Source organism: Arachis hypogaea, chromosome 19 (genome assembly GCF_003086295.3).
Source record: "Arachis hypogaea cultivar Tifrunner chromosome 19, arahy.Tifrunner.gnm2.J5K5, whole genome shotgun sequence".
NCBI lineage: Eukaryota > Viridiplantae > Streptophyta > Magnoliopsida > Fabales > Fabaceae > Arachis > Arachis hypogaea.
This window is the reverse complement of record NC_092054.1, coordinates 143,909,300-143,934,040: the sequence shown is the minus strand read 5'-3', so window position 1 is coordinate 143,934,040 and position 24,741 is coordinate 143,909,300. Positions and strand designations below refer to the sequence as shown.

General features: G+C 36.6%; 1 protein-coding gene and 1 long non-coding RNA gene across 2 annotated transcripts; one reads left to right on the top strand and one right to left on the bottom strand.

Annotated features, from left to right (window-relative positions):
- Positions 1–5,612: 5,612 nt before the first annotated feature.
- LOC112778950 (uncharacterized) lies at positions 5,613–7,475 on the bottom strand. The gene is made up of 2 exons (XM_025823211.1): positions 6,743–7,475; positions 5,613–6,616 (listed from the first exon to the last, which is right to left on the bottom strand). The coding sequence occupies exons 1-2, from the start codon at positions 7,473–7,475 to the stop codon at positions 5,613–5,615; spliced, it is 1,737 nt and encodes a 578-aa protein (XP_025678996.1).
- Positions 7,476–18,031: 10,556 nt separating this feature from the next.
- LOC140181981 (uncharacterized) lies at positions 18,032–21,922 on the top strand. Its single transcript, XR_011877724.1, has 4 exons — positions 18,032–18,807; positions 18,882–18,985; positions 19,095–19,222; positions 21,725–21,922. It is a non-coding gene; the product is annotated as an uncharacterized lncRNA (long non-coding RNA).
- Positions 21,923–24,741: the final 2,819 nt, after the last annotated feature.

Here is a 24,741-nt window from a genome sequence, read left to right as displayed (position 1 = left end):
GGAAGAAATTTGGGCTTTCATGATTAATCATGGAAAGCTTCATGAGATGTCTGATCAGAGTGATGGTTTATTAGTATGGGGGAGGGATTATCCTTATATGGTTGTGGCAGATGAGTATTGCCAATCCTCGGCCGATGTGTCTCTGGCTAATGAGGTTGGGGAAACGGCCATCGGGCAGTATATGCAGGTAATTGTCTGGCGTTGTTTATATTTTGATTTTATTGGGGCAGTGATTTTTAACTTTTTGTGATGGTGTGTTGTAGGTTGTTGGCCTGAGGCTAGCAAGTTTGGGTCGTAGCCAGGAGTTGAAACATAAGGAGGTGATAGTTGAAAGGGAGAAAAACTCGCTGATAAAAGAAGAGTTAAGTAAGAGTAAAGGTATCGTTGCTGAGCTGGAGATTAAATTGGCTGATGTTGAAAAGTAGTTGAAAGAGACCAAAGACAATTACGCTAATGATGTTGAGGATTTGAAGAAGAAGGAGGCTGACTTGGCGAGCGTGCAAACTCGGTTGATTGAAGTAACCGCTCAGCTAAAGGAAATGGAGAAAAAGAAAGGTGATGAGATTTTGGATTCGTTTGTTGAAGGATTTGAAACGGCTCTCTTACAAGCAAAGTTTCTGGCACCAGAAGTGGATTTGTCCGAGATGGATCCTGGGAAGATTGTTCGTGATGGCAAGATGGTCGAGGATGATGGTGACGCCGAAGATGAGGCTGATAATGTTTAATGTGTTCTGTTTATGATTATGTTTCGTTTTATAAAACTTTATATGCTTGTTTGAATACTTTGCTGCTGTAGATGTAATAGATAGTAGTATGTGATGCTTTTGAACTTGGATTGTGTTGTTTGGATTTCAGGATTGTTTGCCTTTGATTATGTGGCATATTTTAGAGTTGCTTTTTGTTTTGGAAAGAGCATTGCTCAGTTGATCGGAATATTTCCGTTTGTACAATATGATTGCCGAGTATAGGCAGATTGTGATTAGACGAGTATTTTCGTCATTGGAACTTTATGAACAATAGATAGAATGGCATCGTTTAATAATGAAGATGACTGATAGTATAATTCGTTAGTTAAGGAGAATAAGATAAACTCATTTGTCATGTACAGTAAAATGTTAGACCTTTGAATACAAAGATGCATGTAGGCTAGCCTCGTTAAAACCTCTCCAAGAAAAACCCTTTTGGGAAAAAATCTTGGTAGTAGGAAAAAGAGTACAAGCCTGACCCTGACTTTTAACTATAAAATTTCTTAAGGGAGGAAACATTCCAAGTATTAGGTAGGATTGTACCATTTAGAGATTCTAGCTTATATGCTCCGTTATCGAGGACTTGTGTTACTCGGTATGGGCCGTCCCAGTTTGCTGCGAGCTTTCCGTGGGAGGGTGGTTTCCGAACATTCTCTGTCTTACGAAGTACTAAGTCATCCTTTTGAAATGATTGGCTTCTTACCGATTTATTGTGCCGCCGAGCTATTGCCTGTTGCGCTGCACGTTGTCGTAGTGTTGCTATATCCCTTATTTCCTCGATGATATCTAACTCGGCTCTTTGAGCTTCATCGTGACTACCGAGATTAGTTCTGATAGAGCTTTGCGAGATTTCTAGTGGTATCATCGCTTCAGAGCCATAGACAAGTCTGAATGGCGTCTCTTTTGTTGCTGATTGAGGTGTTGTATTATATCCCCAAAGAACTTCAGGTATTAATTCAGCCCAGAGTCCTTTAGCGTCGTCTAACTTCTTCTTGAGTGCATGTAAGATGACCTTATTTGCTGCTTCGGCTAATCCGTTTGTCTAAGGATGCTCAACCGAAGCAAAATGCTGTTTGATTTTAAAGTTCTGCAAAAAAGTTTGAAATTTCTGATCGACAAACTGGCGACCATTGTCAGTGATTATATGGTGTGGGATGCCGAAACGGCAAATAAGATTTTTCCAAACGAAAGAAATCATTTGTTGGGATGTAATCCTAGCTAAAGGTTGGGCTTCAACCCATTTTGAGAAATAATCAATTGCAATAATGAGAAATTTTAACTGGCCCGGTGCCGTTGGGAATGGACCGAGGATATCCAGCCCCCATTGGTTGAAAGGCCAAGTAACATCGGAATGATGAATATGCTCGGCAGGCATGTGTATGATTGGTGCATGTTTTTGACAATTGTCGCAAGTCTGTACTTTGTTTTGGCTATCATGTTTCAACGTCGGTGATAAACCACTATTTTATGGTTTATCTTGTGCTCAATTGAGTGGATTTTATCAACTCTTTACCCACTTATTCATAATATTTGTATGGTTTTATATTTCCTTCCTGATTTTATGCTATGATTGAAAACATGCTTCTTTGATCTTATAATTGCTTATTATTAATCCTCTCTTATTACCATTAGATACCTTGATATGTGTGTTAAGTGCTTTCAGAGATTATAGGGCAGAAATGGCTTGGAGGATGGAAAAGAAGCATGCAAAAGTGGAAGGAATACAAGAAGTTGGAGAAATTGCTAAGATGTCCAGCCTGACCTCTTCGCACTCAAACGGCTATAACTTTAGCTACAGAGGTCCAAACGACACGGTTCTAGTTGCGTTGAAAAGCTAACGTCCGGGGCTTCGATTTGATATATAATATGCCATAGTTTCCCTGACGCTAGGCGACGTGACCGCGTGCTCCATGCGGCCGCGTCGCAATGACGGAAATCAGCGTGTTTGAATTCTTCTCCAGCGATTTTCAGGCTGTTTTCGACCCAGTTCGCGGCCCAGAAAACACAGATTAGAGGCTATAAAGTGGGGGATTGCATCCATTCATAGACAAACTTTCATAATTCACAATTATTAGGATTAGATGTAGTTTTTAGAGAGAGAGGTTCTCTCTTCTCTCTTAGGATTTAGGATTAGGATTAGGATTTCTTCGTTTCTTCATTCCAGGTTTAATATTTACTTTAATTTATGTTTCTATTCTACTTTTACTTTAATGCTTTTATTCGTATCTACAAATGTTGCCAAATTGGCTTATGCTACATTCATGTTATGATTTTCTTTGAATTAATATTATTTGAGGTATTTCAGTTATTATTGCTTTCTTTTATTTACATGATTATTGCTTCCCATCTGAAGGCATTTTTATTCCAGTAGATTTACTTTTTTCCTTTTGGTTTTGGTTAAGAAATCAGTAACTCAGGATTTATCCAATTCAACAGCATAATTGATAATTGTTATCTTGCCAATTGAATTGAACTTCAATAATCTCAATCTTTTCTTAGGAAATAAATAGGATTCGAAGATCAAACCAATTTGTCCCTTGACCTTCCTTTGCTTTAGTAAAGGTTAACAAAGTGGAATTAAGATTCAACCATCATCATCATTGATAAGGATAGCTAAGATAGGACCTCCAATTTCTCATACCTTGCCAAAAGTTGCTTTACAGTTATTTATTTATTTTAATTGCCATTTAATTTACTTGTCATTAAATTACTCATCCCTCATTCTTGAAACCCCCAATTCTACAATCTCCATAACCAATAATAAGAACATACTTCCCTGCAGTTCCTTGAGAAGACGACCCGAGGTTTAAATACTCGGTTATCAATTTTAAAGGGGTTTGTTACTTGTGACAACCAAAACATTTGTATGAAGGGATTTTTGTTGGTTTAGAAACTATATCTACAACGCGACTGTTTTATTAAAATTCTTTACTGGCAAAAATCCTAACGTCCCAAAAGAAACCAGCGCAGAGGATTTTTGATGTTAAGCTCCGAGCTCCTGTATGTGTTCCACAAATTCCTTCATGCGCCTCGGCCAATGCTATGTCGGCTTCAGCTTTGTTAAGGAATTTTAACAGCAGGTAAGTGTATCCTCGCCTGTATAATGTTCCATTGAGTAACGTGAAAAAAGATGCTTGTGGGCGAAACTTCTTTCTGTTGTCTATATAATCTGGTATATGACCTATTTTGTAAATATTCTATGAAGTCAATTCTCCAATCCTGTTCCTGTGTAACACTTAACACATCTGTTAGGCTTACACTTGGAGATGTTATAGTGAATTGATGTAGTGTAGATGAGTGGGATTGTGTGCTGCCTAGTTTGGATAAAATGTTTTCCCTATGGTTTTGTTTTCGTGGTATGTGTTGTATTTCAAAATTTGAAAAGTTTGAACTTAAATCCTTTACTAACAGTAGATATTTAGAAAGAAGAGGGTCTCGTACCTGGAAAAGGTCATTTACCTACTGTACAATCAATAGGGAGTCACAGTATACCTTTATGGCAGATATTCGGAGATCCAAACAAAGTCGGAGTCCTGCGACTAGGGCTTCATATTCAGATTGATTGTTACTGGCTTTGAAAGATAAGTGTATGGAATGTTCTAGGACAAAGCCATCGTCTGCTTCCAGACGGATGCCAGCTCCACAGCCCTCATTGTTGGATGAGCCGTCTACATATAAACTCAATTGCTTTGTATGGTCCTCTTCTGTAGGTATCGTAAGCTCTGCGATAAAATCGGCCAAGAACTGGGACTTAATCGGTCCTCTTGATTGATATCTGATGTCGAATTCCGATAATTCAATTGCCCATTTTATAAGCCTACCTGCAATTTCTGGTTTGTGTAGCACCTATCTTAATGGGTGATCTGTTCGGACATAGATTACGTGGCTCTGGAAATAAGATCAGAGTCTTCTCGCCGAAAATATTAGGGCTAAGGCGAGCTTTTCTATTGTCGGGTAGTTGAGCTCGGCGTGCTGAAGAGTTTTGCTGACAAAGTATATTGGATGCTGAACTTTGTTTCTTTCTGTAACAAGAGCAGAACTTATCGCCCAATCAGTAACTGATAAATATAAGAATAAATCCTCCCCTTGGAGGGGTTTTTGCAAAATCGGCGGTTGTGAGAGAGTTATTTTTAGTTTGGAAAAAGCTTTCTCACAGTCATCATTCCATTGAAATTTGTTTTTCTTTTTTATTGTTTGGAAAAAAGGGAAAGACTTTGAAGCTAAGCATGGTACAAATCTTGATAGTGCAGCAAGTCTTCCTGTGAGGCGCTGTACTTCTTTTACTGTTTTTGGGCTTACCATATCGACAACAGCTCGGCATTTGTCAGGATTTGCTTTAATGCCCCTGCTTGTGAGTAAAAAACCTAAGAACTTACCACCTTGAACAGAGAATGCGCATTTCTCTGGGTTTAGGCGCATGTTGTAGCGGCGTATTTCGCCGAAGATTTCTGCTAGATCATCGATGTGGTTTTTGCCAGTCTCTGTTTTGGCGACCATATCATCGACATACACCTCGATGTTCCTGCCGATTTTTTTGGTGAAGACCTTGTCCATAAGACGTTGGTAAGTTGCTCCTGCATTCTTTAATCCAAAAGGCATAACTTCAAAATAGTAGTTACCAAAATCAGTGATAAATGCCGTTTTACTTTGATCGGATGGGTGCATGAGGATTTGATTATAGCCCGAATACGCATCCATAAAACTTAAGGTAGCATAACCTGATGCGTTATCCACCAAAGAGTCTATGGATGGTAAAGGATAAGAATCCTTTGGGCATGCCTTATTTAGGTCGGTAAAGTCGACGCACATGCGCCACTTACCGTTTTGTTTCCTTACCATTACCACATTCGCAAGCCAGGTAGTAAATCAGATTTCTTTGATGAATTCCGCGTTGATTAGCTTTTGAGTTTCTTCTAAGGATGCGTTTTTCTTTTCATCGCCGAGTTTTCTTTTCTTCTGCTGTACTGGTCGGATGGTCAGATTTATAGCTAGTTTGTGGCTGATGATTTGTGGGTCTATGCCGGGCATGTCCGAAGGCGTCCATGCAAATAGGTCGGCTTGCTCTTGTAGAAAGGCAGCGATGTCCCTTAGCTCCGCTGCACTGATTGATGTACCTACATAAGTGAATTTATTAGGATCATTGTTGAAATAAACTTTCTGTAAGTCATCTGATGGTGTAGGTCGTTCAAGAAAGTTGGCTCTTGGATCTAAGTCTGCTAGTGTCGAGCTGCTGGTGCCGAGGTCGACATTGTTGACTTGTTGCTTTGAATGATTTGGGAATTTCATGCTGATGTTGTAACATTGGCGGGCTTCTTTATGGTCTCCATGAATCGTTACAACTTGATCATCCTGCAGAGGAAACTTGACACACAGGTGAACTGTAGATACAATTGCGCCGAACTTATTTACAAAAGGTCGGCCAAGTATAAGATTATATGGGCTAAAGCAATCTACTACTAAATATTGAATATCATATGTTTTGGAAAGAGGATGCTCACCCAGTGTGGTTTGCAACCACACTGAACCCAAGATTGGAACTCTTTCTCCCGAGAAACCGACTAGGTCTCCCCCTGTTGACTGGAGTATGTTGTCGCTGAGTTTCATCTTTTGGAATGTTGAGTAGAACAGAACGTCGGCGCTGCTTCCGGGATCTAGGAGTACTTTCCTTACCAACAGATCTCCCAGTTGAAGGGTAATGACCACAAGGTCATCTAAGTTCTGAATACTGGAATCGAAGTCTGTGTGTGTAAAAGTTACTTGGGGAAGTTGGTTCACGGCTTCGGTATCGCGTTGTGGTCCATCCACCGAGCAAATTGCTTGGAATGATCTTTTCCTGGCCGAATTTGATTGCCCTCCACTGGCGTATCCCCCTGAAATACAATTAATTATACCTCGTGGCTTTTCGTATTAGTTCGAGGATGCCTTCTCCTTTCCTCGGTGAAGTTGTTCGGATGAGTCATTTTTTGAGGTAGGTGTGGTATGCTTTTGGATGTGACCGCCAATATACTTGTCAAGGTGTCCTTTCCAAGCTAGCCGCTTCAAGAGGTCCTTCGCGACCTCGCAGTCGTCGGTGGTGTGGCCGTGCTTCTGGTGGAAGGCACAATATTTGGACTTGTCTACATTCTTGGTATCTTGGTAGGTTCCGGCCTTCCTTGGTGGCTTGATGAGCTTTGAATTGAGGATCTCTTTGATGATATCCTCTCTCTTGGTGTTAAACTGTGTATAAGAATCAAATCGAGGGGTTAGTTTAAAATTTTTCTTAGCGCTTGGAGTTTTATCCTCGTCTCGATAAAATATTTTTTCGGACTTCCGAGCTTGTCTGAGCTCCTCGATATCAATTTGGCCTTTGGCTTTCTCGCGAAACTTAGCAAGGGTCTTCGGCTTGGCTACTGCGATGGTTTCTTGGAACTTCACAGGTCGGAGTCTGCTTTTGATTGCGTGCAGATGGACCTCGGGGTGGAGGTCGGGTATATTGATAGCGACTTTCGTGAAGCGGGTCATATATTCCTTCAGGCTTTCATTAGGTCCCTGCTTGATTGTGTTCAAATAATTGGAGTCGTGGAGATAAATTACAGACCTAGCAAAGTGTTCTTCAAATAGCTTGGCCAGCTGCTGAAATCGTGAGATAAAACCTGCAGGCAAAGCACACAACCAATCAAGTGTAGGACCATCTAAATAATTCGGAAAACAACGGCATGAGACAGTATCTGATGCACCGTTAATGATCATTATTGATCAGAATTTTTTCAGAAATTTCTTCAGGTCGCCAAGCCCATCATAAGGTGTGAGGGTTAGTGGCAAAGTGAATCTTTTTGGTAGCTCGAAATTCATTACTTCTGGCGTGAAGGGCCCTACGAGCTCATCAGGCTCTTTGTTTTCGTCTTCAGGCTGGGCTCCCTCGACTCGAATGGTCTCCGAGACGTGGGACGGGTCGGAATGATGCTCTTCATCGTCTTGTTGATGTTGGTGAGCGTTATTGTTTTCAATCCGGGCATTATTCAGTTCAGCGATTTGGGCAGCCATTCTTTGATTTTCCTCTGCCATACGCTGATTGGCTTGCTGTATTTCGGTTACCATCCGCAGAAGCTCAGATGGGGAAGGAGGTGGCACGTCAGCCATGGATGTGATAAGAAGTAATGGGACCAGCAGAAAAGATCTATTTCCTCGGCTCCACGGTGGGCGCCAATTGTTCTTGCCTGTAGAATAGGTCGGCTTCTAATGACGGATGACTGCTGAACTATATCCTTGGAGTCTGATCGTTCAAACCTTTGAGTCCGAGCTTCTCCTTCTGATGCGATGCGAGAATATGATCGTCGGAAAAAAGGGGGGGGAGTGTACCTGCAAAGGCACTCTGAAGCTTAAGTCAGTATATTGTGTATTCTGAACCTACTGAAGTAGATACTTTACCTTGCTTTTGTATGGTGAGCTTCTCGTCAATTACGGTTCGAGCATTTACGTCGGCTCGGAGGGATTGATAACGTATATGATCGTTGTGCCGTTTGGGTATTGGTTATGATAAGAAAATAAACGGAACTGAGTTATAGCTCATAAAAGCCAAGCTATAACGGGTGATGCTGAGTTATAGCTCGTATTGATGACGACCATATCATCATCATCGCCTTCTTCTTCTTATATGTATAATAGAAAAAGTAAAGAAAGAAATTAAAAAAAAAAGAAGAAAAAAATGCATCATTAAAGAAGACATTTTTGTGCTTTTGTAGCAAAATTATTTCGGTATAAAAACTAAGAAATTTATGTGTTATTGTTAAGAAATTTCGGTGTAATTTTATTTTGATAAGTTATGCATAATTCAAAACTCTTCCTCTTCCTCTTTCTCCTTCTCATCTTCTACTGCTGCTTCTTCTTTTTCATCATTATTATCTTCTTTTTTTCCTTATTCATCTTTTTGTTCTTGTTTTACCTTGTCAAATTTCTTCTTGTTTTACTCTTTTAACAAGAATAAAAACAAAAATATCAAACAAAGAAGAAGAAGAAGAAGAAATACATAATGTTGCAAAATTATTAGGAAGAGGACGAACCTACATTCATTCAACTAAAAGAAAGAAAAAAATAAAAAAAAAGAAGAAGAAGAAGAAAAATGCAGCATTAATGAAGATATTTTTGTACTTTTGTAGAAAAATTTAGGTGTAAAAACTAAGAAATTTATGTATTATTGTTAAGAAATTTCGGTGTATTATTATTCTGATAAGTTCTGCATAATTCAAAACTCTTCCTCTTCCTTCTCTTCAACTTTTGCTTCTTCTTCTTCTTCTTCTTCATCTTCTTCTTATTTCATTTTCTCATAATTCTTCTTGTTTCATTCTCTTAACAGGAATAAATTATATAAAAAAAGAAAAATCAATGCTGCAAAATTACTAGGAAGAAAAGGAGGAAAAGAAAAAACGTAGCAACAACAGCAGTAATAAAAGAACGACAATAGAGAGAAAACACGCGAAGAAGAAGATTCAATCTTTGTTTGTGTGCTTGTTTTCGAATTGAGCTTGTGTATCGCAAGCATTAAGTAATTTTGGTGCATTTCTGAGTTAATTGAGGTGGATTCTAGATTTAATTTTAGAGTTAATTGAGGTGCATTCCGAAAACAAGCTCAGACTAAAAGTGCACCTTATTTAGATCCAGAATGCACTGAAATTAAATTTAGAATGCACCGAAATTAATTAATGATAACTCTCTCAAAAACTTGTATCACAACTAAAAAATTTCGGTATCAAAATTGAGAAGCTTCTGTGTAACGATTAAAAAATTTCAGTGTTATTTCCTGATAAATTCTACATAAACTTAAAACTCCTCTTCCTCATCTTTCTTGATCATTTTCATCTTTTTCTTTTCTTATTCATCATCTTCTTCTTTTATTCTCTTAATAAGAATAAAGAAAGAAAAAATCAAACAAAGAAGAAAAGAATACATAATTTTATAAAATCAATAGGAAGATGAGGAGGAAAAGAAAAAAAATGCAGGCCAATGAGTAATAGCTCAACTGGCATAGTCTCCCCATACTCAATTAAGAGGTTGCGGGTTCGAGTCTCCTATCTTTGGTAAATAAAATAAAATAAAATAAAATGCATCAATAATAACAGCAATAAAAGAACGACGATGAGGATGAAACACGCGAAGAAAAAGAAAGAACGCAAAGAAAAAGAGAAGAAACGCAAAGAAGAAGGAAGAGGAGGAGGAGGAAGAGAATGCGGGATACGAACATTGAAGGAGGAATGCAAAGAAGAAGAAGAAAAAGAAACATAAAAAAAAAATGGCATGATTTCACACGCGCTTTATGTAAGTGAATTTTGTTGGGTTATGATTAATTTGGTTAGATTTAGTTGACAAAAAATTTAAATATGTAGCAGGACTATTAAAAAAATTGTGACGGAATGATGTATTTAGCTGCGATCTAATAATTGGTTATTGACAAATTGGTTATATTTTTTTGGCTGGTGAACTAGTTCATTTAAAAAAAATCGAACTTAATTGTGATAGTTTATTAGTTAGTATAGATTATTATAAATAGAAATAGTAAAAATATAATCAGATAAAAAATTAGTAATTGGCATAATTTATTTTTTGGGAGTCATCTTTCTATAAAATTATCTCCTTTTTATTTTTTTTATCTAATTAATCTTTTTCTATTTATCTCTTAGCTCATTAATTCTTTTCTATTCTATATTCTTATTCTTTCAATTATGCTTTCATTGAACACTTTATCTATTTTTTAGAGTGATTTGGCGAACTCAGATATTATCCAAACTGGCATTGTTAGTGAGTATTATGACAAATTCATAACTTATGCAAGTTTATTTTTTCTTTTTTGTTTTTTTTTTTTTTTTTGTCATTGGATTGGAGAACTCTCAATCCTAGGTACTCCAATGGATTAGACAACCCCCAATCCTAGGTACACAACACACCCACACACTCCTCACACTTTTACCACATTTTTTCTTCAATTGCAATTTCTAGAGTTTGAACCCTTTGAGGTGGGAAGGGGGAGAAACGCCATGTGAGCTAAGACTCATTGGCATGCAAGTTTCATTTATATGCATGGTCATTAAATTTTACCACATTGCTTCATCAATGGACTACATATCCATATTTTCAAAGAGGTTTTCATTGAAAATCCAAAATCTCTTTTCAGTGTTTTGTATTTAACAAAATTCTATGAAAAAGAAAATTACAAATCCAAGTTTAGATTCAAGATTCACATATCAGCCGATCTCAAATAAAGAAGATGTTGAATTAGAAAAGGAAACAACAAAATTGCAACCATAAAACCAAACTCCAGAACTAATAACAATGTCAAATTGTCAATCCGTCCAAAGCATTCTAAATTTCAAATAATCACTAGCTAACTAACAAATCATGAAACAAAAATCTAGATATGCAATTGGAACATCCAAATCTGGAGGCGGAACAAGATCTCCAGATCGTGCAATCAACATCAGCAAGACAACTCTGGAAAATGGCAACAAGTTACACACGGCCAACTGCGGTGCTGAGACGAATCCGACCAATCATGAAAGAAAAATGAACAATCATGACGAACCGAGTTGACGAGGAAGATCTTACCGTGGGGTCTTCAGCAGCGGCGTTCGGCAGTGGTGTCATTGTCGACCGTGCCAGGAGCAAACACCAAGGTTGGTACTATCGCAAAAAGGAAGCAGAGAATAATTGCAATTCTCGTTGATGAAGGAGTGACAATGGAGGACAAAGCGACGACGGTGAAAGGCGACCATCTATTCACTACTACAAAAATCACTTTTAGCGGCCATTTATTTTGCTTTTAGCGGCAATAAAAATAGCCACTAATACATTTACCGGCAATTAGACATTATTCGTCTTATGCTTTATCCCTAAAAGGTTTTAGCAGCAATTATACAATTGCCAGTAAAGACCTTTTTAATGACTGCTAAAAATTATAATCTTTTGCGGCAATTATACAATTGACGGTAAAGACCATTTTAATGGCCGCTAAAAGTTATAACTTTATGCGGTCATTTTCTCGACAATTTATATGGCCACTAAAAGTAATTCTAAAATTATAATGTTATTCACTTTTAGTCAAGGTTGCGAGAATCAGACCGGTCAATAAACCGGTAAGGTTATTGGTTCACTAGTTCGATCGGAGTTTAACCAGAATTCAACCGGTTTAATTAAATATTAAATAAAATTATTAAAAATTCAATATATTATTTCAAATATATAAATTTAACAATTTCTAACTTAATAAAATTCAAAATTTCACAATTTTACCTAATAAATTATTCATAATTTAATATTAGAAGTTCACAAATAACTTCAAACATTAAAGTTCATAACTAAAAACAATCAAAACACACAGTGACATACACATAATGTTCTACTATCATAAGAAATATTAACAAACAAGTTTTCAACCAATCAAAGACACAACTCATCATAAATCATAATCATCATTAAGTGTTCCAATATCTCCATCATAAACAAGTAATCCAAAATTCACTAAAAACTCTTTGAGATATATAATCAGACACTTAGTATGCAAAAGCACAAACAACACAAAATAGCAGTATCACGCATTCTTTTTAACACCAATTCACAAAATTCGGCATCAATTACATAAACCAACAACGTATTAACAAGTGACCGGTTTTCGGTTAATCCAGTTGAACTGATCGGTCCGGTTCAATTTTTAGAACTATATTTTTAGTTAGCATTGTTATTGCCGCTAAAATCTTAAGTCATTTTTAAATTATATTATACTGATTTTATTGTAACTAACAACCTATCTTTCTTTTTTTTTTTCTAAAAACTCAAATTATTTTTTAGAACAATTATTATTATTTGTACATAACATAAATATACTAAAATTGTTTACTACAAAATAAAATATTTCATTAAATACAATATCTATAACAAGTCTACCTATACAATCTAAAAAGTAGATTTCAAGTCTTAAACATTAAATATAGAAAATTGAAATAGCAACCTTCAACAAAATATGTTTTAAAAAGAATTGTTGGTGATCAACACTTGGGTTTCTAGACTTAAACATAATGTTTAAACAAACGACCAATTCATAAGCACAAAGCAAATACAATAAGCATTCTCCTTTTCATTGGTACCTTCCAAGTCACTACTCTTTTTCTTTTATAAGAGATTGGTCGCCCCATGCTTGACAGACAAAAACCACTTTGAGGCATGCAAAATCCTATAAAATAGAAAAATGAAAAGAAATAAATACAATGAAAAAAATATCAACCAAAATATATTGTCTATCATTTAATTCCCTAGCACAGATTGTGAAGTTGAATGTCATTATTCAAAATGAAGAGAGAGCTAGAGAGAATTTGGGAGGGAAAACATAGAGAGAACTTATGTAACATGATATGACTACTTTGATATATGAATTGAAATGTAAATATGAAATACAATGTAAATAGATACCAAATGTAGATGTAAGTTAGGCAAGTTAGTTGCTGACAGTTATTTAACAGACTCAATATACATACATATATATATATATATATAGCTCAGTAGTTAAACTTGCATGATGAATCATTCTCTCAATTCACTGATTCATCAACTCAATTCTCTTGTCCAACTTATCTTTGACTCTTGTTGCTCTATTGTTCATCTAGTTTTCTCCTCTTATTCTCTCTGGAGTGCAGTGGCTTTTTTCTTAGCCATTTCATAGCTTATCAACTATGTTGCAACTTGCATTGCTTAACTACCTAACTAACTGAGTTAATGCGGTCACCAATTTCATTTCACTTCCAAAGCTCTTTTAATTTCAACACACTCAAGCATTCACAACTCACAAGCACAAATCCTAAGCTTGCCCTGATCCTACTGAAAGCAAAAACCAGAACAACTAATTTGAAAGAGTATCCTAAAAAGATGCAACTAGATAGCTTTGCAGCTGAAAATCATCAAAATGAAGACTTAGTCCCATAAATATGTTTGAGAAAAGGTATAAGCATTCAGCATGGCAAAATATTTGGATAGTACTTTGATGCCTTGTAGAGAAAAATATCTACCAAAATAATTAAACACAATTATAATCCTCTAATCTCTTCTTTTTATCCTCCATTTTCAATCATTGTCCCCTAATAAATGCTATTTATTTAATCCTTATCTAATAATGGCTAAAGACTTTACTAGATAGAAAAGTACAAGTTTCAAATAAATATGATTTCAAAGGCTAGGTGATACTGGTTCATAGCCACTATTAGCATTAAGAACCTAATTAAGCTGAAGATTTCTTCTCTTTTCTTTCTTTTCCTTTTATTCTTAAATCTTCAGGGTGTATATTAGAAATAATTATTGTTTCTACTCTAGTTCTTTATCTACTAATCCTCTAAAAATAAGAGCACTATTACCAAGTAAGCTACAATAACCAAGCTTATTCCATTCAATAGGATCTGAGACAAATCCTCCAATTTTCCACCAACATTTGTTCTGAATAATATATATGTCCACTCACATTCACCATTATACTCTAAATTATGAAAATAGATCAACCATTCAAGGAAAAGAAAATCAATATAGCTTTGGTACCAGACTACTTTCCATCAGTAACTAATTTCTATCTCTTTAAAGCGTTAACTGATTTATAATTCCAGGCACGTGTATAACATAGCACCAAAATCTTCATGAACCAAAAAGCCAAAATTCTTCTATGGCGTCAGAATGAACAAAATGTCTAATCATAAAACTAAACATGTAATTAGCCAGCATTAATAACACATAAAAATATTATTAATATATCACTATGTCAGAGGCTTGAGATGGAAAAGAAAATACCTTTTATCAAAGAGTCAAACCCAAGAATTATAAGAGCCCGTTTGAGAACGCACAAAAGTTACTTTTTTTTTACTTTTGAATTATGAAAAGTTACGATAAGCTTGTTTGGCACTATTTTTAAGAAGAGCTTTTAACTTCCCGAAAAGTTAATTTATAGTTTTTGGAAGAAGTAAAAATAGATGACTTTCTCCTTTTTGATAAGTCATTTTATCACTTCCGTAAAAAAAATTGATTTCAAAACAAAAAAATTTGCTTTCGTTCTTGATTCTGTGGAAAAATGTTTCCTGTTTCTGCTGGAAATACTGGCCATCCACCACCATTTTCACGCAAGGTTCCATCTTCTAGAAGCACCGGCCTTCCACCATCATCCTCACGCAATGTTCCATCTACTGGAAGTGTTGGCCTTCCACCACCATTTTCACGTAATGATTCATCTGCTGGAAGTATTGGAAGTATTGACCATTCACCACCATCTTCTGCTCCATCTGAACCAGCATATATTTCTTCCAGGTATTTTTTTTTTATCATTTTATCATTTTATTTTTATTATTAAATTTGTATTGAATATTTTGTATGCTATGAAATCTCAGTTTTAATTTTATTTTTTTATATGTGATTTTAATTTTATTTTTTTTATATGTGATTTTATTTTTATACAACTTGCTATTATTTTTATAATTAGTTTTATAATTTTCTTTTTTTTATGTTCTTCCCCAACAAATTCATGAAAGTGGCAAGTCCGGAAGAAAATTTAAAGCTGATTGAAATGAATTATTGGTGCTTGTATGGCTTTACACAATTTTATTCGACGGAATGACACAAGCGGCGAACAATTTGAAGAATTCTATGAAAATTTTGATTTTATGGGTGAAGGTGAAGGTGAAGGTGAAGTAGAAGAACCAGTTTCTAATGATATTACGTGGGAAGAACCGAATGCTGAAAGTACTAGAAAAATGGAACTAATTAGAGAACAAATAAAGAATCAATTGCCTGATCGATTGTAATTTTAGTGATTTGATTATGTAAAATTAACCTTCAATAATGGAAAGTATTTGTTATTATTGTTATTTTAATATCCATTCTCTTATGTTAAAAAAATTTTATTTTTTGAGTTATTTATCCAAACGCTACAACTTTAAAATAAGTATTTCTATAGTTAAAAATCCAAACACAAAATAACTTATTTATAAGCTACTATTAATAAAAGTCCTTATACTTTAAGCTCCTTTTCCAAAAAAACTTATTTAAGTTATTTACTCATACTGGGCCTAAGTAGATTTGGGTTTTGTGATTAAAGCTAAGTCACTTTCTAAATTTTTTATGCTTGACTGCTGCGAGTTGGAAGCATGGAATGATGCATCTAGCAAGATATTACTAGTCAATTTGTTTAATCAATAAATAAGGAAGAAAAAAAAATGCTCTTCTATTGCATGATACTTTTCTAATATTGTATTATACACATTCTGGTTGGAAAATATAACAAATAACTTTCTGAAAACATTATGCTATAAAGTTAGGATTATAATTATCACCAATCAAATTAGTCACAGTTTTACAATCCATCAAAATCACCTAAAATATCACATTTCAAATAATGTTTGACATGGATAAAAGTACAACAGTCCTCAACAATGAAAATACTAAACCATCGGGTGTGTATTATTTGTAGTACCATACACATTAACAACTACAGCTTTGTCACTAGCAAGTTGTTGAATTAGTTTCTCCACTAAGGACTCAACATCCAAGACTCCACCAAGATATCTGCTCACAAGTGTTAGACACATTAAAATACTTATAATGACTATACAGATCATCAGTAGAATACAGCATACCTGTCAGTTGCTTGAATCCTCTGACCAAGGGTTGCATTTGATGGAAGATTTCTCTTGTAGACAGCAAATGTGAGGATTACCCCAACGCGATTCGTTTTGAAAAGCCGAAAGAGTGCAGTTAAAACTCCTTTTGCCTGACTCCCTTGCACGGAGCACATTGTCACGGTCTTCTTATAAGATGATAGGTGCTTCAAATGTTCGTGATACCAAGAGATTAAATATTATTTAAAAGTTATTAGTTTATTTTTATGTATTTTGATTTTTGTTTATTTAGTTACTAAATTGGGTTTTACGTTTATGGGCTTTAAGGTTTTCTGTAATACTCTATCACACAGAATTTTACGCTTAAATCATAAATCAAAAGTGACGAGGTATTATGACCTCTAAAAACAAAATATATACATATTATTTGAAGAAATATATGTTAACTAGGAACCCGTGAAAAGAATAATCAAAACAAGTCTGTATCACTCGCAAAGCGATGAGAATAAAAGCGCATAACCGAGAAAACAAAAGAGATAAAGAATTATATATATAGATTTAAAAGATAAATACATAATTAGTATTAGTCTCGACCTGCGAAGAAAAGGCCGGCTAGACAAATATATACAAACCCAAAAGTATGACAACAGTAAACATAAATCCTTTATCTCCAAAATCAACTACTAAGAAGGATGTACAAGTTAATATAATAAAGTGAAGAATATACATATAATCTAAGTACAGAATATAAATCATAAAAGAAACATTCGCTTCTCAAGAGCAGATCCTGCACGCTCAGCAAGGTGCGTCACGTCATGTATTTGTAAAGTAGAAATTTTCAAAACGGGTGAGAACATCATCTTTTACAGGATTCTCAGCAGGGTAAAAGTTTCAAATAGAGACGATGTAAAGACTACACGAACCCACTAGGCAATCCTAAAACTCTAGCAGACAAGATCCAAGCCTAGGGTCCTCTCTAAACCAGACAGAGAAAATTAGGCTAAGTTTCAGCCCATTCAATCTTACCAGTCTTAAACAGTTATCATTAATCAATACTCAATCTCAATGGTATCTAATTATTATCATTATTCTATCTATCAGTGTGCTCAATCTCACAAGTCTCAGCTATATAGAAATCTTAGATTTTCGCTCTTCTTAATTCAGGTCATCATTTCTCTAACTATCATAATTGTTCGAATTCAGTGATTTTATATCATGTAAGACCCAGAATTTTTGAAAAGTCTTATTATGATCAAGTTTCAAATCCTACAGTTATTTATAGCCTTAATTTCAGAGATTATTTTATTAAAGATAATTAAGACAAGTTTTGATTTATTGGATTTGAGATAAGTTATGATTATTATCCAATTTTATAATTATTAGATTATTTTCTATATTTAAAGTATAAGGTTGATAGTTATGAAATAATAAGGATTTTATATGATTTGGATTAGATAAGTAATATTTTAAATATTATTACTGCTATTTTGGAAAATGAAGAAATTAAGTATATTATTTCTAATTTTTAGATTTGGGCATTTTATTGAAAATAATTTGTGAAATTGGTGAGCAAATAGTATTTTCTATATATAATTAATGTTGGATTTAAATTGGGTTTCAATTACTATATTACCCTATTTTTAAGTGAAATTACTAATTTGCCCCTAACCCTAATTTACACACACCTCACCAAAAGCAACACTCAGCCACCGAAACCCTAATCCAGCTACCCTCTCCCCCAAGACTCAGCAGCAGCTGCGCAGCCCCTATGCTAAACACACACATGCTGTTCCTCGAAAAAGAAAGAAGGAAACAAACAAAGAAAGAAAGAGCGATCTGAGGGAGAGAAGGAGGGGAGGGCGGGCCTTTACCGCTGTCCAACCCGCCGCGCCTCGCCGCCCTTGCCGTCATGGAGGAGAGAACACAGGGAAGAGACTACGCCGCGCACTGGGCTTCACCACCGCCATCGCGCCGTCGTCTGGCCGAGGAGGAAGAAGAGCGCCGCGCCACACCGTCGCATCGCGCCCCGCTATCGCCGCCTGTGCTGCAGCCCTTCGCGTTTCGCGTCGCCGTGAGTCACGACCAGAGGAGAGAGAGAGACCATGAGAGGGACGTGGAGTCGGCGTCGCGCAGGGAGGCACTCACCGCTGCCGTTGCGCTCTGTCGTGTGCCGTCATTGCTGTCTGAGCAGTCATCATCCCCTCCGTCCTGCTACTCTGGTCCGCCGCCGCCACTGCTGGAGGTCTGCCCGATCTGATCCGAAGGGAAGAAAGAGGTCCAGGCCGCCGCTGCTACTTGCGTTGTGAGCTGCTGCACCAGCCACCGCCGCAGGTGTCACCGCTGGAGAAGGGAGCTACGCCTCTGTGTTCCTGGCAGCCGGGAGTGGTTCCGTGACTTCTGGGACCACCGCCGAAGCCTCTAGCTGTTTTTGCCGTCACCAGAGAATCCTGCCGGTAAGGTTTTAAGTATTGGGTTTCGTTTCTCCTGAGTTTTCGGAAACGTTACAATCACTGTATATTGATTTCAGTCGCCAGAGTCTGATCACCGTTGCCGCCTAGGATGGCTTCTGGGGCTGCCGCTGAACCGGTTCGGAGACCGCCGCTGTTTCGGTTCAGCCGTTCCTTCGGTTCGGTAAGCGTTTCGATCTGAAAGCCCTCTAGTTACTGCTCTATTATACGTTGAGGAGTTGTAGCATTTGTTGTTATGAGAGTTAATCTCGGTTATTATATATTGCGATTAGAGTCGTTGTGGTTGCTGAGAAAACGGTTTGGAGCTGAGGTATTGGTAGCCGGGATTTTGATTGTTGATTTCGGGTCAAGGCGGAAAGGACTCTGTGACGCGTTTGGGTTATGGAATTTGCGTTTTGAGGTACGGGCGCTTTCCGAAAACTATATTTTGTATATTGGAATTATTACATATGGGTACTGATGTGAAGATGTGTATTTGGTGATTGTGTAAGTCCTATGTATGGTTTGGTTGTTTTGTATGATTATGGGTGTTTGTTTGACTCGACTGTTGGGTGGCTTGTGAAACGAAATGCTTTTGAAATTGATTCTTTTAAAGCTTTGAGATCGAGTTGAATCCGTTGGAAATTGATTTGGATTGAATGGATTTTCTTGAGAATGTGTAAAATAGAATACACTCTTGATTTCAGCCTGGCTGGCTTTAAATGATCTGGCTTTTGATAAATGATTGTTGCTGAACCTTTTCTTTAAAGCCTTAGAAATGAGTTTATTCGGCTGATAATGATTTGATGTTGAAATGGTTCTCTTGAAATATGGAATTGAGATGACTGTTGGATTTTGACTTGCCTTGGACTGATTTTGAAATTTGGGCTGTTGAAAAGGATTGCGAAACGGCTTAGTTGGGACCCGAACCGGGTGGCAAAGTCCAAGTTTTAGGGGAGGTGCTGCCGAAATTTCTATAAAATCTGAGTCTTTATTGAAATGTTGTCTGGAAAAATTATGAGCTAAAGACTTCAACTATTTTATTTGAATTATCAAGAAAAGAATGATTCGTGCTTTCGAAATGAGTTATTAAAGCGGAAATTGTGATTTAGTCTTGCTTCTTAAGAAAGGCATTGTATCTCTTTTAGAAGAAAGTTATTTAGATGAAACTTGTGTTTTAAAGCTATTTGAATGTGAAAAGGGTTTATGCCTTTGAATTTGACTTGGGGGTTTCAATTAAAGAAGTTTCAATTGACTTTAAAAGAACCTGAATGTGTATTGACAAGTTTCATTTTGAAATGTTTTGAGAAAAGTTTTAAGTACTCTTTAAATTCTGAATTTTTGCAAGACTAAAACAATTTTGGACAGTTGAAACGCTTTAGAATTTATCATGGGGGTTATAGTTGGTTTTGCCTAAGTAAAGGAAACAGCTTTGAAAAAAGTAAAGGATTACGTGACTCGGTTTGGCTTAGATCCTATTTTATTACTCAAATCGGAAAGCCAATGTTTTAATGATTTTAAATGAATTTGGCGAAATGAGTTATGTTATTCTCCCCTAAAGACTTGGGACTCTGCCGAGAAACTTTTGTTATAAAATTCCATTGTTGGATGGGTGATTTTGAATATCTCAAAGAGATTTTTAACTTACCATGATTATGGAAGTTTTGGAAAGAGGGTGCCGAGAGTGGCATTGTTTTTAAAAGGGGAATTTACCTTGAGTAAAAGTGGCTTATGAGCCTGAGATGATTTGAGAAATGAGATCTTTAAAGCCAAGGCTAAAAACAGTTGAAACTTGATTTCAAAGTGAAATGAATTGAGAAAATTATTTATGGCTTAAATGCCGATTTCATGAATTTGATGATTTTAAATGTGGAAGTGCTGTTTTGTTGAGAGCCGGAATGGCTGTGTATGATTATACATATTGATTGGTTCTAGATTGAACCGTGAGCCAGAATGGCTGTGTATGATATGGATATTGGCTGGTTCTGGAATGAACCGTGAGCCGGATGGCTGAGATGGATGTTGATCCATGGATGAGATTGAATGCATGTTTATGCTGAATCATTGATAAATGTGAATGTTGCACTTCCACTATCGGAGATGAGAGTTTCCCTGGGAGGAAGCAGTGGCTAGCCACCACGTGCTCCAGGTTGAGACTCGAAGCTCTTTTGACCCTATGTCGTAAGTGTGGCCGGGCACTGTGAAAGCCCGGATGAGCTCGCCCCCGTAAATATTCACCAGTGAGGGTGATGGATATGGATCTGATTATGATCAAGTTTATGATGAGTATAACTCGAGTTGGGGATGCGCAACAGAGGGACAGTCCAATGATTAGCTACCAGGACTTGTCGGGTTGGCTTTATAACCGACAGATGATATCATCAGCCACTAGAGACAGGCATGCATCATATGCATCTATGTGACATTGCTTGGGTGTGCATATTATACTTGGTTTGCCTATGTGATTAATTGCTAATTGTTCTACTTGCAATAACTGTTTGTTTGTGCTTGCATCTTCCTATTTGTGTTTGCTACTGGGACTCTGTTGGACTGTGGTGATTGGTTGTTGGTTGGATTTGTTTGGGCCTAGGGCCGTGGTTGGAATGAGATGAATCGATGGTTGATTTCGGTTTTGTGTTTCTGGTTTGGAATAAAATATGAAAGGCTATTTTGGTTCCGCATAGATAAACCGTTTTGAAAGGCTTTTGAGTTTTTGAGAATTGAACGGTTCTTCTTTCAGAAAAGACTTTCAGACTTTACTTTTATTGTGAACCGTTGTTTTTGAAAAGAGGCATAAGACGGTTATTAATCACTGGTACGGTTTATCTTCACGTATCCTATTACAGTAATTCCCAAAAACCCTCTACTGAGAACCCTTTCGAGGATGATGTTCTCACCCCCCCCTACATTTTTCCCCTTTCAGGATATGGGCGCAGAAGTTACGAAGAGCTTATTTAATTGTTGTTGTGATGCTCTGTATTGTTTTAGTTATGGTCTATTGTACCCTCGCCTTTATCTTGATATAATCTGTATGAGGGATAGGAATTGTATTGGATTATGTTTGTAATATTACTTATTTATATATATATATATATATATGGATGTACTCTTTATGGATGTACTCTTTATGAGTTTTGTAAGTTGTATGGTATCTATGGATGTATGTTATCGGATGAAAGTATTTTTGGGAGCAGTATTGCGGTTTAAAGTTTTAAACAGGCTCATATTTTAGTATTAAATAGTATAAGTGTCGTCGTAATGTCCGAGCTATCAGAGTTGCGCAGCCGGAAGCGTGAGCTTTGGTAGTTAGGGTGTTACATATCAACTCATCAAATCTCAATCTGGAGTAAGTGGGATGAATCACTGCATCTACCCAAGGAGCTCAAATCATCTCAATCAATATCCAATCTTTTAATCATTACATTCTAACAAGAACAGCCCTCAGTATCAACCGAGACTAGCATGAGGGACATCTTAGTTATACAATCACAAGCAAGACAAACAAATGATACACAAGTAAATTTAGGTAAAGCAATTAGCACATAGTCACATAATATACACAAATAAACAAACCATGACAAGTAGCAAACCCAAACAAAACAATCAAATGCAGATGATGCATATCTGTCCTACTAGCCATAACTTTACGTGTCGGTTACTTTGCAAGAACCCGACACATCCGGTAGCTAAACTGGATATAAAACACCACCACATGGAGCAAGTGAAACTAAGCCACAATCCTTGCATACTACCTGCTTAACCCGAAGCAAGTGGGAGAGAGCCACGACCTTGCGTACTACCCAGACAGGTATTTACAAACTCAACCCAGAGCAAGTGGGACAAACCACAATCCTTGCGTACTACCCAGGCGTCTCAAATACTAACCCGAAATAAGTGGGATGAACTACAACTCTTGCATACTGCCCAGGTGTTTCAATCATTAACCTAGAACAAGTGGGACGAACCACAATCCTTGCGTACTGCCCAGGTGTTTTAAATACTAACCTGGAGCAAGTGGGACGAACCACAACCCTTGAGTACTGCCCAGGTGTCTAATATAAACACGGTTCCTTTATTAATCTACCAAATTTATTACTCTATAAGCGGGATTAAACCACCCTCCTTTCTTAATCCGAAGCATGTAGGACAAGGCCCGACCCTTGCATACTACACGGGCAGACACATCTCAATCTCATAACCATCTTCATCATTTTTCAATCATAAATGTTCATCATCATATCTCAAGCTCATAATCATCCTATATTACACCTTAACCATAAACCATCATCATCATATCTCAATATCACCCCTTTTAATTCACCCAGTACACTCTTGCTCATCCCAAAGTCTAAATACTATTTAGGAGATCTTAAACAATAGTTACGGAGGTTTAGAAAGTCAAAGGAATACTTGAAAACACAAAAATACAATTTTTGCAAAACTGGGTGGTCATGCGTACGCATGCCACTCGTCGCGTATGAATGATGTAAAATTTTCACATGTCGCGTACACAAGCCACCTCTGCGTAGGCGACAATTGGGGAAAAAAGGTTTGCTTGCTTACGTGTGCCTCCTGCCATGTACGCAAGATTTCAAAAATCACCATTTTTGCGTACGCATGCCTCCCGCCTTCGCGAGAGTATTGGGCAGAGCCATGGACTCGCGTACACATGACCTCTCCAGTTTACGCACGAATGCGAATTTTTTCAAAAAGTTGATAAGAGTAGAAAATGCAGTTTTTACACAAAACTTCAAATGCGCATGACTTTTTCATTAAAAATCATTTTTCTATCCGTTTTTCAAACGTCATAAACTTCACAGACCCAATTTTTCATTTGAAACTAGTTTCACAAAATTTGAGATTCTGGAAACTAAGTTATGACCCGTTGATGTTGGTTAAAAATAGGTTTTACCAAAATCCTCTAGTTTTCAAAACTCACAATCCAATCCAAACCAAACCAACCATACCAAAATTAAATCCTAATCATTCATATACATTATCGAATACTCTTCAACCCTTCAATACCTAACCATTAAGTTTCCAATTTATCAACTCATTCAACAATTCTCATTCACAAAATCACCAAATTCACTTTTCATCAACAATTAATTTAACGATTTCCAACTCAATCAAGATCCATATCAAATTCTCATTATTTCAATCCACTACACTTATGAATCTTACCTTTCATGGTCTATGGCCCAAAGTTTATGGCCTCCGGCCCAAAATTTAATTCAATCAACTCAATAATTCAGCAATTCATAATTTTAATCATCAATTCATACCACATTCTCATACAAGTAGTCACAACTCATAACCCATTCATTCATACAAACATTAATATTACTCAATCACCACTCCATTCACAATATCACAACCAATCGAATGAAGCATACATTCATTCAACTAATCACAACACCATCCAATTTCAATCCAATCATATCCTAGGGGCAAATAATCTAGGCATTCACATAATTTCACATAATGCCTACCCGAAACTCAAAGATGTACCTTAATGTTGGCGGTTTCCCAACACTTGAGTTTCCTCTCCGGATGTACCCAAGCCACAATCGATCCTCCAAACCTTCGCCTAGCGTTTCGCAATCGAACCAAGCGTCCAAATTATGTACCAAAACAACCAAGCTACTCCAAGCTCTCAATAATTAAGCTATTCACGATAATTTCACAATTTTTTAACCTAGGGTTCATAGAATTGAAAAATCCAAAGGGGCAAAAGCTTTCTTACCTTAACCCACTTGAAATTGGGGTGGAACTTACTTGGAATCTATGCTAGAATACCCCTAAAGAGCCAAAATCACAATATCTCAACACACACAAAACCAAAATGTGAATAGGAAGGGAGAAACAAAACTGGACTAAGAATTTCGAGTTACTCACCACAATATTTAGATAAAATTGAAGAGGATGATAAGAGTGATG